Here is a 15,377-nt window from a genome sequence, read left to right on the forward strand (position 1 = left end):
ACAGGGACCATGGGGAACAAAAGTAGCCCCCCTCCAGAAGGAAGGACAGTGTCAGCATGAATTCTGAGATGATTTAAGGCTCTACTGCTGAGTGATGTACAAAGAAGGTCTGGTATTGTTAATAGTTAAGTTAATTGAATCCATTTTTAAGATTAAACTCCTAAGTTCCATGTCACTCTAACCTCTACTCTGCCATGGTTCTTAGTAGCCTATTAACCACCATGGTTAACATCTGGATGTTCCTAGCTCAATTACGTAAGAATAGAAAGTACAGCCAAAAATGGGTGCTTTTGTAGTGGATTAGTTTGTTGATGTTCTGCCTTACAATCAGTCAGTGTCGGGACAAGGTCCTCTGGCACGCAAGGTGAAAATACCAATGGGCTAATCCCCCTCCCCTCCCTGAGCTGAGGAGGATGGAGCTGGCATATTCACACGTACAGTGACTGGGTTGGTGAAGGGTACAGAAATAACAGCCACATTGGCCCTAGAGTTACCACCAGTGGTGGAACTATCGCCATGACGACCCAGGCAGCCACTTTGGGGCCCGGGGCGAAGGGGGGCCCGGCCAGGACGAGGAACAAAGGCATCCCCTTGATGCCGTGCGGGCCGCCTGGGTTGCTATGCCATCGCTGGCTGTCAATTAAGGCTGTGAGGAGGAATGTGCCGCTGTTCAGATCACTGACGAGCTGTCAGTGATCTGTGCAGCGGTGCGTTCCTCCTCACCGCTGATGCTGAGTCAGTGACAGCCAGCAGTTGCAGAGGAAGAGTCTGGGCCCGGTGTCGGCAGCAGAGGAGGAGGAGGGCCTGGCGTCAGCAACAGAGGAGGCGATTTGCATTTTTAATAAGGGTGCTAGAATTATGTTACTGATATAAAGCATTAAGGGCCCATTTACACCAGATCCGTTACGTTGGGTTACGATCTGTTTTCTAACAGATGGTAACGCAAAGGCAGAGAAAAATGAATGGATGTATATGGGACATTTCAAACTGGTGCGTTGCATTGCCATCTGTTGTGCTGAAAAAAAGCAGAACATGCTCTACTTTTTTTAAGCGCAGTGCAATGCAACGCAGCAAGAATCCACAGTAACGCAATGCATCGCTTTACAGTGAAGTATGTCCACTCTGAAATAGCACAGGTGTAGATCTGCCACTGACATATGTAAATTATTTGAAACGTTTTTGTATCCATTATTAACTAATTCTATACATGGAGGCAGTGCCCTGTTTTTGGTTTCTTTTGTTAATAAAGCCACCCTGCTGCTAAAAAGAAATTGCACAGAATGACCTCTCCTACTGCCCGTATGATGGTTCGATACAGAAAACTGCCCCTGTGAAGTTTTTACAGAACACATTTCCTGAAGTGTTAATCTTCTGGTCCTCTGATGCTCTCATGGGCTATTCTCACTGACCTCTATGTCACTACTGTGTCCTGTGACACATGTTGCGATCTGGAGTTTCATGGACACTGTTCTCCCACACTAGGACCTCAAACAAGCCAGGATTCTGTCATGGGATTTTGGCTTGTGTAGCTGATCTGTATTGGATTCTCATTCAGATTAATCAGGTTCCTAGCTAGCACTTTCTGTGCTCTATCTCTGAGCTCCTAGTTTGTCACAGTGAAATGTCTTGTTTTTATGTGGACATTTTGGGATATCAGGAATGCCAAAAGGCCAGTTTTTCATGGTTCTTTCATGGCAGTACCCTGAAAAAACTACCTTATGTCTGGAATAGCTCTAAAAATTAGCAGTACATATCCTGACGTGACTGTGCATTGAGTGTATATCTGCAGTGCGAAATCATCTACATTACACACTACTGCCTCTGCCTGCTAGTCTAATGATATTTAGAGTGGAGTGACGTGCCGTGCCTTCTGTGCTGGGTGAGGCATCCCCCCAGCCAGTGGAAGCTCCGCCCCATCCTGCTGAAACTCCTCCACCCATTCTGTCGAAGTTCCACCCCCATCCTGCTGAAGCCCCACCACCAGCTCGGTAACCAAGCTGTGTGGGAAGGAAGGGAGGAGACAGGGAGGAGTCTCCCTGTCCCTCACTTGCTCATCACTGGTGAGACATTGAGATCAATGTCCTCACTGTTTATTTTTTATTTTCTATTGGACCAATGGCGCTTTGCTATTGGTCCAAGTCATCCACAGAGCTCACACCTCTAACACAGAGTAGAGGCTGCGACAGTTCTGGTCTCACTAGTTAGGTTACACAAGCAGTGGGGAAGCCCGCTGCTGTGTAACCTAACTACCTGTCAAAAGCCGGATGCAGCACTGTAATTAACAGGCAGCGCTCCGTCCATGACAGGTTACACAGCGGGGAGGCTTTCCCTGCTGTGTAACCTGTAACAAGCCAATCTGCATGGAGAAAAAGCTGTCAGCTTCAGACTTGAAGCTGACACATTTTTTCTTCATAATACTAGGTGAGGTTCTGCCTCCCCTGACCGCACATCCCTGTTAGAGTGAGATTTGGTGATGCGACTATTGTGCCACTCACTGTTCTCCTGAAGACTTGCTGGAGAGAAATCTGTACCCGAGGACCTGTAGTGGAAAAGTCTCACGGCTTCTGCTTCATTATTTGTGTTGATCTGTGCATCCTTCACCTCTCCTGCTGCTTTTTCATCAACAGGGCTCACAGCTCCTATGCAGCCCTATGTTAAGGTAACACATTGTGCAGCAGCATATGTTGAACAGAATTTGATATTAGAGTAATAGAACCATAGTACAGAATCCTTTTGATTACAGTAAATATTGTTTTTTAAACAGGTATAAACCAAGAATTGAATAGCTCTCATACACGACACAAAAGGGCAATACTGGACCTTGCGGGAATGATCGAATGTAGTACTGGTCGTTTCCCTTTGGCATATGTTGGCTATGGATGTTACTGCGGAATAGGGGGAAAAGGAATACCAAAGGACAAGACAGACTGGTATGTCTATTTACAGATGTCCTGTTGTGAATGTTTGATGACAAGGTGTGCATGTAATTGCAATTTATCAAGTGCATTATGTAACAAAGATTTTCAAAGACTTATTTCATTTACATTGTGCTATTATATTGCATTAAAATGTGTATACTTATCCATGTCCCTGTGTTATATAATTTTGGTATGTGTCTGGTTCTCTGAACTGGAAGGGTTTGGTTGAGAGTGATACTGGATCTAAGGGACATTTGAAGTCCTGATGGTATGAAGGATTGCAGTCTTTTCAAGTGTCAGTATAACACTTAGGCTTCCCCTGGCGGCTACCCGCTACCCCTTGATGGACCTTGTGTGATAACTCAGAGTGTAGAGGAACATGGAAAGCGCAGAGGGATAAATCAATGAGGTGGTTGTTATTAAAATGTAGTAGCCATTGTGTTTTTGGAGTTACCAATGCCTTCTTCAGGGTTAGAAGTAGAGCACAGCTACTTCAGTATTGGGATCATTATAGTTCTGTTGCAATAACATCAAGCCCAGTGGAAACAGAGGAGTGCAAAGTTTTACAGTTCATTTTCCTTTGTAAGCAGCCACAACCCGAGTAGAAAAGACTGTCCCTAGCTACAGAATGGGATCCTTGCTCTCTGTGGTGAAGTATTGGTCTCATTGTAGAGGTCTGGCATGCCCCCTACTGAGTCAGATCTATAGCTCTGCAGTCAGCAAAGCTCATGCTCCCCACTGATTGGAGAATATTAGCTCTGACTCTTATCCACAGAGAGCAAGGGTCCCAGACTGCAGCATGTTGACAGGGGACATGCTTTTCTACGCTGTGGCTGCTTTGGAAGCAAAATTACCTGTAAGACATTGAGCACCTTTTGTTGATGCACTTGGAATGTGTTAAGCTGATTTAAACTGAGGGTTCAGTAAGGCCTGGTTCACACCTAGGCGTATTGCATATGCGCGGTTGTCGCGCTTTTTTTTTACCGCGATTCGCGGTAAAAAAATCGCGCGACAAACGCGCGTTTCCGAGGGCTACTTGGCTGTATCCCAATGGAAACGCGCAACAAAAACGGCCCAAAGTAGTACATGTACCTTTTCAGGCGTGGGCCGTTTTGTAGCGCGTTAGGGACGGGCGGAAATACGGCAAGGTGTGAACCAGACCCATTGAAAACAATGGGATTTTCATGTTTGAGCGTTTTGTAGAGCGTTCGTCGAGCGTAGAACGCGCTACAAAACGTTCAGGTGTGAACGAGGGCTTAGGCTTTAAATCAGCTTGGAATGCATGGTAGCAAACTAGTACGTGGCATCTGTAATGATGTCATTACATGTGTTGGCTAAAAAGTTTGAGTAAAAGACAATTATTTATTCATAAAACACTTTATCATGTCATCCTTCCTTGGTGCTCCATTTTGCAGTATATTCTCACCCTAGATCCCTTATATTGAGTGTCACTTTCAGTTCAGCAGCACAGACAACCATCAAGAGATATAACACAATGCCAGCTGATTCAACTTAAAATAATAATTACAGACAACACACTATTTTACATTTCCACTTGATTTAAGATATTGCGACAAAAACACGTGCACATTATCAATACTACATATCGTAGCTGTAATCTACACTTCTAAGCCCTGAAAAAGGAGGAATTTGTAACTTAAAACGTGTTGGCTACTAATTCTGAATAAAACATAAATCATATACAAACAACCACATCATTGATTTATCTTTCTTAGCGAGATAGAAAACAGTAATCGAATGAATAAGTGTAACAGCCTGAAAGCGTGAACTTCACCAGCGGTAGCTACATATTTCTTTCATCATGTTGCAGTTAAGTTCCAAAACAGCTTTTAAATAGTATGCAAATGTGTAATTATATGCTCAGCAATCGGCTGTAAATGTCATGTAATTTTAATCCCTCCCGCTCTACTTCTCCATATCTTTTCCTCCACTCACTCTGATAGTTTAGTTTGTTGCTTTTACACTGTCAATTGATAAAATGCCAAACACGCATATTTTGAACAATGCTCATTCTGTCTGCCAGGTGCTGCCATAGACATGACTGTTGTTATGGAATTGCAGAGCAAGTTGGATGTTTGCCTAAGTCCGATACGTATGACTGGAGCTGTACCAATGACATGTTTATCAAATGTGGTAACTATATTAGATCATTTATAGATATTATTTTACAAATGTGGTGTCCATATTTTTTTATTTATTTTTGTGTCCTATGCAAAGATAGCTCAGTATTAGTTTCAACACACTTCATCCTGTGGGCTGAACGAAAAGAATCTGACAGATTTCCCCCTGCTGCTGTCAGAATACCTGAGCAGTGACCAGTAGCTGACTGGCTGCATTTGTTGTTTAACTGAAAATATTCCACCTGTCTCCTTTGCTTTTTTGATTGAAGGATCTCAGGTGTGAGACCTGCTGATCGGACCACCCACTGAGCAAATTCCAGCCAGTTCATCAAGAATTTGCTCAGTATATGGCCAGCTTAACACTCTGGGTGCTTCATCAGCTTCTACCCAAAACTAAATATCTCAGTGAAAATGCTGCTCCTTGCCCTTGCTGGCATAGTCGAGTAACAGCCATACCCCTCATAACAAGTGTCCCTACACTGACTTGTATTGCACAAGAAGAGAGGGTGTGTGTAAGACCAGATCTGTTATTGGGTGCTGATTACTGAGAGCACTGGCTCTAACTCTGGTGCCTGTTGAACTGCATGGTCATATCTAGACAGCCTGTACAACTGTAGCAGAAAAATAGAGAAAATACTATAAAAATGATGGTTGTTAGTACAATGTTGAACTTGTTTCCTTGACTTAATTTGGGCTTTAAATGATAACTAAGCCCAAATAAAAAAGCTTAATTTAGTGCAGCAAATCAGCCCTTAGATGTGGTCACAGAATTCGTTTTCATTAAGTGCATAAAATATCTGTTGATCAGGTCAGATATGCAGTGCTCTGTAACCTTCTGTCAGTTGAACTGAAAGCAAAAACAATGTTATCTTCCTTCCAAGCTATTTTTTGTTAAGTACTTATTCTGCCACCCCCATGTAGTGGAGATGGAGAAAAAGACATGTCTGTAGTCCAAATCAAGGGTACAGCCTAATGTGACAGCCGTAGCTCCCTTCATAGATACAGTGAAGAAGTGAGCGAAGATAGTAAGTACAAATAAATGACAACATTTGGCACCAGAAATGGAAAAAAAAGGTGTGGAAAAAGTTTGCCACGTCCTGTCAACCTTTAAAACACGACTACCGAGTGTGCAGTCCGAGCGCATATAGTTTTGCGGGGGTATAACTCTGTCTTTGGCCAAGATGAGGGTAGACATTTATGTCTCCTCAAATTCCTGCCAACTATCCTCCACCAGCATTGGTAAAAGGGGAACCCAGCAATGTTAGGCATATGTAAATTTGGCAGACTTGGTGCTGAGTAAAGTTGAGTAAAAGGAGGAGATCAGTTTATGTGGGTCTGATTTCAGGAGTGCTATTTCCAGGGTAGTAGAAAAAAGAGTAATATCAGATACGCCCAATTGCATTTTAGTTGCATGTTGATGTTGTATGTAGTAAAAGGAGTCTATGGAATTGGGCACATGGTCTTTAAACATGGGGCATAGTTTTAAAGTTACCATCATGGACAGCTGATGGAGATATTTGACATTCCTAGCATACCAGTATTCAAGGTAGAAAAGGGACAGGAAGTAAGTTAGAGATGGATTGACCCAAATAGGATTGTTCGGGGAGATGGACCAGTTATCTTGAGGAAATAGTTTGATTGCTTGGCAAGTATTCTTAGGGAGGTTCTCAGGATCTGGGTACTTGGTAAGGACATAGATGGCTTTCTATAAATTAAGCTGCATAGGATGACATTATGGCTGCCTCACTGGACTCACAGGATTTATGTTCAGAATAGGAGAGCCAATCTTTTTTACGTAAATTAGAAAGAGGCCATATAGTGCAATTGAAAATTGAGGAAGGCTAATACAGCCTGATGTACAGGAAGTGGCAACATTAGGTATTTTATTACTGTTTGCTTCCTGAGAAAAACGGCTTTAAACTGTTCCGATTTATGCTCAGAAATAGGGATTTCACATTAAAGTAATGTTTATGCTTGCAAATTGAACAGTTTTTGAACAGTTTTAGGAAATAACTAGCTTGGGATATAATGAGAGATAAACATAACTTCTCCATCTTGGTGAAGTCTAAAGAGGGAAAGGATTTCCTGTAAAGAAGACCTAAGAAGAGTTATGAGGAGCAGAGATGTACACCTAAGTCATTGGGTTCAGAGCTTTCTCTGTTTCTTTACCGGAGACTCGTGGTATTTTAAACTCTAAAATAAAGTAGCAAATGTAGTCTTAGTAATTTTGTCTAAATGAGCATGCTTTGTGTGAGCTGTTTATGGAAAATATTTCTGTATGGTCAGTTCAAACTGGTATTTTCTAACCACACAAAAGGAAGACATGTCCAGCAATTACAGTCAATCTTGCTGCAAAACAAGTACTTTTCTGCATTATGTGGCTTTATCCGGACATGCCAAATCTTTATATTTTCATCATTTAAACACTAGAAATCTCTAAATAGTCTAAAATGGCTATGTATAAGGAGGAAGTGGAAGTGGTTTGACAGTTTATCTGGCACTGGACAGCAGGTATAATTTAAACAAGGTTTTAGTATTTCTAAAAAGTGCAGAGAGTTTGGAGTTTAAGTGATAACTTTTATTGGCTAACTTAATTATTAAAGATGCAAACTTTCGGAGATTCCACGATCCCTTTGTCAGGCTTTGCACATTTTTGAAAATGGTTCTGAAACCCACATTTTTTTACACAGTGACAAGAAGGAACAGTGATATATAAGCTTTTTTTAAAAAAAGAAAAATGTGCAACTGTTTTGACGTGCGAGAGTGGTGACGGATGTTGTAAAGCAGTGGTTCTTAATCTGTTTAACCTCAGGACCCACATTTGTCCTTGCTCATTAAGTTGTGACCCAGGTCGCACGGCATTGTAGTACCGTACGTTCTGGTGCGGGCGATCGAACTGTGGGTGGGAGTGGCGTTTGGGGTGCCATTCAAATAAATGGCAATGCAACACACCTCCCACACCAGGACTCTGCTTCATCAGCTTCTCTTGGGGTCCCTAGGTGACATTAGGGGTCTTAAAGACCCCTGATGTCTCCATAAAGAGGACCTGTCACTGCAAATTGGCTATCACATGGGGAGCTTGCTTGCTCCCTATGTGATAGCAATAAAGTTCAGTAAAAAAAAAAAAAGTTTTAAAAAAATGTTACAAAAAAAAATAAAAAAAATAAAACAAATCACATATCAAAGCAATAAAAAAATTAAAGTCCCCCGCCCCCACATGCAAACATGCGTCAAGCCCACCTACGTGCGAAAACGACGATTACATCCATTCCACAGCACATGTTACATATCGCCGCGAACGTCGGCGGGGGAGCAATAATTCTAGGGCCATCAATCACTGATAACACTAAACTGATGAGCGGTAAAAGCTTTTAAAGCGTCGGCTATGGTCAATTTTGAGTATGGTAGTTTTTTGCAAATTAACGGGTGCGCGCAATTTTAAACCTTGACATGTTTTGTGTCTATTTACCCGACGTGACCCCGTCTTTTATATTTTACCAAAAAATAAATGTTTTATAACATAACGTAGGGAGAACAGGTTTCTTTTCAAAATTTTCGGTACTTTTTTCATTATAGAGTAAAACAAAAACCCGTAGTGGTGATTAAATATCAGCAAAAGAAAGCTCTATCTGTCCCCCAAAAATTGTATAAAATTCATTTCAGTACAGCGGTGCATGACAAAATAAATGTCAGTCAAAGTACCACAGCGCTAAATACTGAAAAATGGCCTGGACAGGAAGGGGGTCTAAACCCCCCCGGTCAGCAAGTGGTTAAGATCCACCCAGTCTCCCTATCTTACAAGGACTGGAGTGGATCCTCAGGCTGGGGTCCAGTGTGGGCTGCTGTGCTGTGCTGTGCTGTGATGGAGCTCCATCCATATATGCATTGCTTGTTGCTCCCTCGTGTGACCTGTAGAGGTACCGGGAGCCAGAATGTGACGTCACTCCGGTCCAGGCACCTCTATAGGGCACATGAGGGAGCTGTAAGCAATGCGCGTATGGATGGAGCTCCCTCGCGGCCATAGCCCAATTCCGCCCCACTTTTAGCTGACACTCTGCACCGGGCAGCAAATTTTGAATCGCTGCTTGGTGTGAGAACTGACAGTGCTGTGCTAGGGGGAGGCTGAGGAGCCTCTCACCTAGAAAGTGGAAGGCAAGTGTTGACCTACTGAACACGGGGTCGCGACCCACTTTTGGGTCACAACCCACTAGTTGAGAACCAAAGTTGTAAAGGATTAGGCTATAGAGCGGGGGTGGGCAAAGTCCATCCCTCCAGCTGTGGTGCAATTACATATCCCATTTGGAGGACCGGAGTTTGCCTACCCTGCTATATAAATAGAATTAGATGTGTTATTGGGGTAATTGACTCAAAGATAAGAAGTTCCATTTGTAATTTTTTTTTTTAAATGCTTATATTTATTTGCTCCTTTCTATAATTGTGTAAAAATGTGTGAGTTTAAAATATATACAAAGCCTGATTATGGAAATCTTGAAAGCTTTCATCTTTAATCATTTAACTTAGCCAGTAATGGGTATCACGTAAACTCCAAACTAATCATTGGCTAAAACGGTACAATACTCCAGTATTTCTTAAAAGAAAATCTAAGTGAACCTGTCAAACGTTTTTGTTTTTAGAAGTCCTGCCTAAGAGGAGATACCACTAGTTGTATAGCATTAAACATACCTGCCAGAAAAGCCTCCATTATGTGCTTTCTGGATACTAATTTTACTTTGCTACAGGGACCTGACTTCTGGGTCATGCTCTGCCAACTGCCATTTTCCTTGTTCAGTGAGGGTGCCTCAGTGGCCAATAAGAGTGTTCTCATTGGATAGTGAAATCGCAGAAGTGAGCCCCAGTAACACATTAAGCAGAGGGTCTATAAAATCATAGTCTAAACTATAATCAATGGCAAGCTTAACATTTGTAAGCGGGTTGAGCAAGAAGGAAACAGCAAAGTCAAGAACCATAAAAGTAAAGTTATATAAAGGGGTAAATGACAAATTGAGGAAATAAGGTGAAACAACAATGATTTTACTGAAATAAATGTTAGTGTGTTAAACTAATACTCTGTATTTTATATTAGAATGCCATTCTAGTATGGGTGAAACCAAGAAGAAGGTTACTGTGCTCAAGTGTGCTTTAATTGCTCCCAAAAAATATTCTTGCTTCATAGAAGGTGGAAATGCAGATATTGCAGTAGTAAGGATTTATGAAATATTCAATATCATGCAGGACTAGACATGTGCGATTCGTTTCATTCCGAAGTGAAATTCGGACGAAATTTCGGAAATTCGGAGATTCGGATGCATCCGAATTACAGCTAAAACGAATGCAAACGAATCCGAATTCCCGATTTCCCGAAATTCGTTAGCTGTAGTCCGGTCGAAATTTCGTTTATTGGACGAAGTTCCGTTAGCAGCAAAGTGACATTAGAAAAAAAAAATGTTTGTTTTTTTTTTTCACAGTCTGCAGAAGATGAAGAAAAAAAAAGCGTGGGGTTCCCCCCCAATTCATACCAGACTCTTTAGGTCTGGTAGAAATGTTAGGTGGGACCCTCCCCCAAGTTAAAACAAAAAAAAAGTGTGTGGGGTTCCCCCCAAAATCCCTATTTTAAGGGGGAACCCCAGCCCCCAAAATGAATTTTTTAATTAAAGGAACAGTCAAAAATTGAGTGGTTTTTTTTCAATTAAAGGATTTTATCTAAAAGTCTGGACTTTTTACTAACTATTTGATTTAAACCTTAGTCTTGCGATGGTTGTAAAGTAATAAAAAAAAACGTACGATCTGCCCATCTTGGACAGGCAGATCGTACTTGCGATCATCGCAAGCCCGCCCCCCTGAGGGGCGGGCTTGCGATGACTGCAATGCTGAATGGGCAGTGTGCGGGTGCGCACACCGGCCCGTGCGGCATTGATCTTATGATCATGCTAAAAACCAGCCGAAAATCGTACGATTCTTGGCTGGTTTTCTAGCATGCTCCTTAGACAAAAGACGTGCGACCATACAGTAAAAACGGTCGCACGTCTTCCATACACTTTGCGATTATCGTACGATCGCGGGATTTCCCGCGATTATCGTGCGATAATCACACAGTGTATGGGCGCCTATACTGAGGGAAATTTATCAAAACTGGAGCAGACAAAATCTGGAGCAACTGTGCATGGCAAAAAATCAGATTCTCTCTTTCATTTTCAAATCTTAACTGAACAAACTGAAGAGAGAAGCTGATTGGTTGCCGTTGGCAACTGCTCTAAATGATGTCTGCTCCAGTTTTGATAAATTCCCCCCAATGTATAGTGGGAGTTTTATCAATTTTCACTGCCAAAGTGGAAATACACTTTAAGCTGGTTGGCTGCAATGTCCATGGTCTTGTGTATATGTTTATTATTAATCTGCCTTCTTTGTGATTAGTAGGTAAATTGTTAAAATACGAGCTATGATACAACTGCAGTTTTACTAATAAACAATATATTTTATTTCAGGTAACACAAATGACTACTGCCAAAGAATTCTGTGCTATTGTGACAAACGATTTGCTGAGTGTTTGGAAAAAGTACCTTACAATAACCTGCATGCTCTATATCCCAATTTCCTTTGTGGGACAAAGACTCCACCCTGCAGTTTATATAAAGAACAGCATTTCATTCGCAGAAAGAAAGTAAAGAAAGTAGAAAGTAAAGGCTTATTAAATGGCTGTTTTTCATAAAATTCTGTTATCTTATAACTCCAGCCCCATTACATAGTAGGGATGCACCTACTCGTACTCGCCCAAATGCTCCGATGCGTAGCCCGATACCCGAACTTCCGGTATCAGGAAGGCGGGCAGTGAGTCATTACATGCTGCCCTGTTTCCTGATTGGCCGGGAAGCCGGCTCCATGCTCCCTCCTCACTTGACAGGGACTTGACAGCTTACCTGCTAATCGGGAAGCCGGATGGAGAGTCTTTACACGCCGCCCGGCTTCCTAGCTAATCGGGAAGCCAGGTGCCGCCTGGCTTCCTTAATGGGACTTCTAGTATCAGTATTTGGTATCGGCGAGTACCAGAAAAAAATATCGGTACTCGTACTCGATACCGACAAACCGGTATTGGTGCATCCCTAAAAAAAAAAATGCAGCTATTGCTCAAGATAAAAGCTATTTGGAGCATATGTAACTGCCCTACAACTGATTGCTTGATTACATGACTTAAATCACACATAAGCTTACTTCCATTGCCTGCCATGTATTTAAGTGGAGGCGATTGATCACTAGATATTGTAATTGCCATGCAGAGATCCTCAGCTATTCTGATAAGGCTCATTGTCCTCACTTATAAACATTGATTTCAGTGTGTAAAAGAATCACAGGCTTTTGAATACTATATTTTTTTAAAATTATGATTACATTTTTGTCAAAGCATGCTCTTCATTTGTTCATTTTATAAAAATTAAAGAATAATAAAATTATTATAAAAGGTTTAACACACCACCTTTATTCATTTGTGTGCGTTCATTTTCTATGTATGCTGTAAATAGGTTTTGATCACAAATTCTGCCATCAACGTTTTAAAGGTCTGGCCATTTCTAAACATCGTAAGAACCGCAATCTGCTACATATAAGAAGTTTCAAGTAGATTAGACAATTGCTTGTTTGGCTGCAGTATATACAGGCCCGGATTCCCCACAAGGCCCGGCCTCGGGGGGCGGCAGGGCGCAGAGGGGTGGCAGCGGTGTCCTTGTGGGGAAGTTGCCCTCTCTACATTCAGTCCTGCTGTGCACAAGCAGGACTAAATGTAGAGTGAGGCAGCCGATTGTTCGTTTACATGTGAACACGGCGATGTCGCCGAGATCACATGTAAACAGCGTGCAGCCTCCTCCCCTCCCCCTGCACTTACCTCTCTCCTCGCTGGCTCCGCCGCCGAGTCTCTCACTGCAGGGAGTAGAGCGGCAGGGTTAAAAGTAACCCTGCCGCTCCGTGTAGACAGTGAGAGGGTAGAGCTGTGCTCTTCCTCTCTCACCTGTCACAGGAGTTCCTGCACACTGCTGTGCTAGAACTCCTGTATTGGAGGTGACAGGTTCAATAAAGAGAACCTGTCACCTCCAATTGCTATCACACAGCGGATTGTTTTCTCCTGTGTGATAGCAATAAAGTTAGGTGAAAAAAAATGTAATTGATAAAGAAAAAATAATGAAATAAACAAAAATTTAAAAAAATAAGAAGAAATAATTAAAAAGAAAGTGATAAAAAAGTTTTAAAAAAATAAAGAAACAGTAAAAAAAATTTAAACTAACATGCGTCGGGGGCGCATACGTGCAAAAAAGACGATTGTGCCCACTACACCGCACAGGTTACATATCGCCACGAACGCCTGAGTGAGAGCAATAATTCTAGGGCCATCAATCACTGATAACACTAGACTGATGAGCGGTAAAAGCTTTTAAAGCGTCGCCTATGGCCAATTTTGGGTATGGTAGTTTTCTGCGATTTCGCGGGTGCGCGCAATTTTAAAGCTTGACATGTTTGGTGTCTATTTACCTGACATGACCCGGTCTTTTATATTTTACCAAAAAGCTGGGTAATAATAAATGTTTCCTAACATAATGTAAAAAAAAACTTTTTTTTTTTTCAAAATTTTCAGTAATTTTTCCTAATTATAGTTAAAAAAAAAGAAAGCTCTATGTGTCCCCAAAAAATGGTATACAATTCATTTCAGTACAGCGTTGCATGACGGAATAAACGTCAGTAAAAGTACCGCAGCGCTGAATACTGAAAAATGGCCTGGCCAGGAAGGGGGTCTAAACACCTGGTCTTCAAGCAGTTAAGCAGCAAGGGTTCACTTGTCTGGTGTTCCTGCAATGAGTGCAGACGCTGGACAAAGCTCCCTACAGACCCGCGCTCAATCATGAATGATAGGCTGTCCCCATGGGACCCTCCAGAGCCTGCATGCCCTCCTGACCCTGCTGGGACTTCTTGTGCTTCTCATCCTTAAGGTGCCCATACACCTTACGACCATCGCAAAACTTTTGTCTTGCGATGGTCGAATGCTTCTTGAAAGCCCGTACGATCTGCCCACCTTGGACGGGCAGATCGTACTTGCGATCATCGAAAGCCCGCACCGCTGAGGGGCGGGCTTCCGATGACGGCAATGCAGAACAGGCAGTGTGCGCGTGCTCACACCGGCCGGTTCCGCAGCTATCGGGCGAGCAGGCTAGAAACCCGTCGAGAATAGTACGATTCTCGGCAGGTTTTCGAACATGTTGGCTCGACAAAAGACGTGTGACCGTACAGTAGAAACGGTCGCACGTCTTAGTTCACACTGCTCGATTCTCGTACGATCGCGGGATTTCGCCCGATTCTCGTACGAGAATCGTGCAGTGTATGGGCACCTTTACATTGCAGCTATACCAGTCACTACAGTCAGGATACAGACTCCAGGATTACTTCTACCTGCTAACCAGTGTACTCCTAACAGCAAGTATTGATTACCCCAGCTGTTACTTGCTTATGCAACTTAACTGACTTTGCTAGTTGATGTGAAAGTGATCATTGCAAACATCCCTGTTCATCCTTTCCATACAATCTTGTGTGATAAATGCACTTGTGATGTGAAGTGAACATTGCAAACACCTCCGTTTATCCTAGCCATACAATCCTGTGTGATATATGCACTTGTGATGTGAAGTGAACATTGAAAATACCCGGGTTGTTACTTGCTCAGTCAACCAATTGACTTTTGCTGCTTGTTTGTGAAGTGAACATTTCAAGTAGCACCATTTGACCATTCCTTACTTAAAACGATTATTGAACTACCGTGTGAAGTGACGGTTAATTTCCCTTGTTGGAAGGAGATCCGCAGTTGAGTTCCATCTCCAAACATATAAGGTCATTACACATACGTACAGGCTGCCAGAGTGATCCACTCTTTTGCCTCTTCTGAAGTCCTCCCTGAAGTCCTCCCTCACCTTTGGGCTGCTGGCTTTTATTCAGAGAAAATGGCATCCCACTTGTGGGTGTCGCCCCTCAAAACTTGTATGAGAGCGAAATATAAAGTATTTCACTTTCCCACCTCTTGGTGGCAGTGTTGTATCATGAATTGCCCTCAGTAGTCAATGGTGAATAAGCCTTGACCAGTCGAGGTGTGATTGTTTACACAAGGTTACCCCATAACACCATCCCATTGTGATACGAATAATGGGAAAGCAATACAGGGCAGGCATACCATTGTCAAAATCCAGTTTGGTCTGTTTAGAAGGCACCTTCCATTGTGAGAAACCAGCTCTGTCAACAGCCAAGCAGACAATATGTCTACTTTGTAAGTCCTGTGGGTGTCTGAAATATA

The 15,377-nt window shown here is 42.4% G+C and overlaps 1 protein-coding gene across 1 annotated transcript in view; it reads left to right on the forward strand.

Annotated features, from left to right (window-relative positions):
- Window positions 1-2,808: 2,808 nt before the first annotated feature.
- LOC108791727 (group 10 secretory phospholipase A2-like) overlaps window positions 2,809-15,377 on the forward strand; it is a 19,228-nt gene continuing 6,659 nt past the window's right edge. The window contains exons 1-3 of the mRNA XM_018562288.1: window positions 2,809-2,930; window positions 4,963-5,072; window positions 11,542-11,733. Coding sequence (XP_018417790.1) covers window positions 2,830-2,930; window positions 4,963-5,072; window positions 11,542-11,733 — 403 coding nt within the window. The 5' untranslated portion in view covers window positions 2,809-2,829. The remainder of the gene's footprint in view (window positions 2,931-4,962; window positions 5,073-11,541; window positions 11,734-15,377) is intronic.

This window comes from Nanorana parkeri, unplaced genomic scaffold (genome assembly GCF_000935625.1).
Source record: "Nanorana parkeri isolate BGI_ZX_2015 unplaced genomic scaffold, ASM93562v1 scaffold570, whole genome shotgun sequence".
Taxonomy (NCBI): Eukaryota; Metazoa; Chordata; class Amphibia; order Anura; family Dicroglossidae; genus Nanorana; species Nanorana parkeri.